General features: G+C 34.7%; 1 protein-coding gene across 3 annotated transcripts in view; it reads left to right on the plus strand.

The window, feature by feature from the left end:
- Window positions 1-1287, plus strand: part of LOC106877738 (uncharacterized) — an 18424-nt gene that overhangs the window by 3815 nt on the left and 13322 nt on the right. For all 3 annotated transcript variants that reach the window (XM_052966583.1, XM_052966582.1, XM_052966584.1), the window contains exon 2: window positions 130-357. In XM_052966583.1, coding sequence (XP_052822543.1) covers window positions 142-357 — 216 coding nt within the window. In that variant the 5' untranslated portion in view covers window positions 130-141. The remainder of the gene's footprint in view (window positions 1-129; window positions 358-1287) is intronic.

Consider the following 1287-nt stretch of genomic DNA (forward strand, 5'->3'; position numbering starts at 1 on the left):
TTTTTAAATAAACAAATTTGAGAGAAAATGGGTTGGGGTCGGAGTCTTTCCAGGTATTGTACTAATTTTTTTTGGATATCTAGAAAATGTGTGTGAGTGTTCTCAAATAATAGGACATTTTTTCTCTAGTGTAATGAAGTTATGCGTACCAAACGATCATCACTGGGCCGTCTCACCATACATGGAAAGAAGACAAGAGAAAGACGGAAAAGGGAAACCACAGAAGAAAGGCAATTAAGATTACGAAATCATAGGGAAAGACAATCTGCTGCTCGACAGGCAGAAACAGCAGAAGAAAGGCAGGCAAGATTAGAAACTCAGAAACAGAGGGCAAGAACTCGTCGTGCAGCTCTCAAGGTAGGTGTCAGGTATACATTCTTAAGCGTCACACACCTATAGGAGAAATATAACAAAGATCAGCTTACAGAATTTATTTGCAAGGTCATTGATATTGAAATTTATTTCAGAGAGCAAGGATGTATGTAGAATAAATGTATTAAGAAGGTTCATGATATGAAGTTTCTTATGATGTCAACTTTTAGTATTGCAGCCTCTCCACAAATTTCATTAAAAATGAGCTCAATAAAATCATGAATTAAGGCTCAGTCATACTTTGCAACCTTCCTTGAATCTCCATGTCAGGTTTAGGAGCTGTGCAATTGATAAACATTAGTTGGCAAGCCAAGTACCTTACCATGCTCCATACTTCATTACCTGGTATTATCAGCAACACAGAAATACGCACCTGTAATAAATTGAGTAGAACTTCAGAATCAATGTATGTGATAAAAATACTACTTTAAAGAAGCTACTGTTAAATCAATTGTAAATTCAATCAGGAATTACAACGTTGAAAAATTTTCTGCAGAAAATCTACCAGAGAACGTCTGTGTGAATTGTGGCAGCAGTCACTATATATTTGATGTTGAAGACAAATTACAACAGTTTACCACCATGTCAGATTTCAGAATAGAATAAGTATAACATGCAGCTGCATTCTCATTTCAGTTTTGGAATTCTGTAGAGATTCTCTGTTCAGGTTGATTTTGAATGCTTTTGGGGATTTACCATATACTCATGTGGCTGACAGATTCCATTTTTTCTTAGTGGATTCAATGTGGGAATTCAAATATTTGTTAGTCTTACAAACAAGAATTTTTAGTTATCATTGACATTTGCATTAGCCTAAATTATTCATTCATCACAGTCCAAATTATTTCCATTGAACTGAAATCTTTATTCTTTTATCTTTTTATTTCTTTCTTTGATTATGCCCCACTTCCTCAA

Source organism: Octopus bimaculoides, chromosome 3 (assembly GCF_001194135.2).
Source record: "Octopus bimaculoides isolate UCB-OBI-ISO-001 chromosome 3, ASM119413v2, whole genome shotgun sequence".
NCBI lineage: Eukaryota > Metazoa > Mollusca > Cephalopoda > Octopoda > Octopodidae > Octopus > Octopus bimaculoides.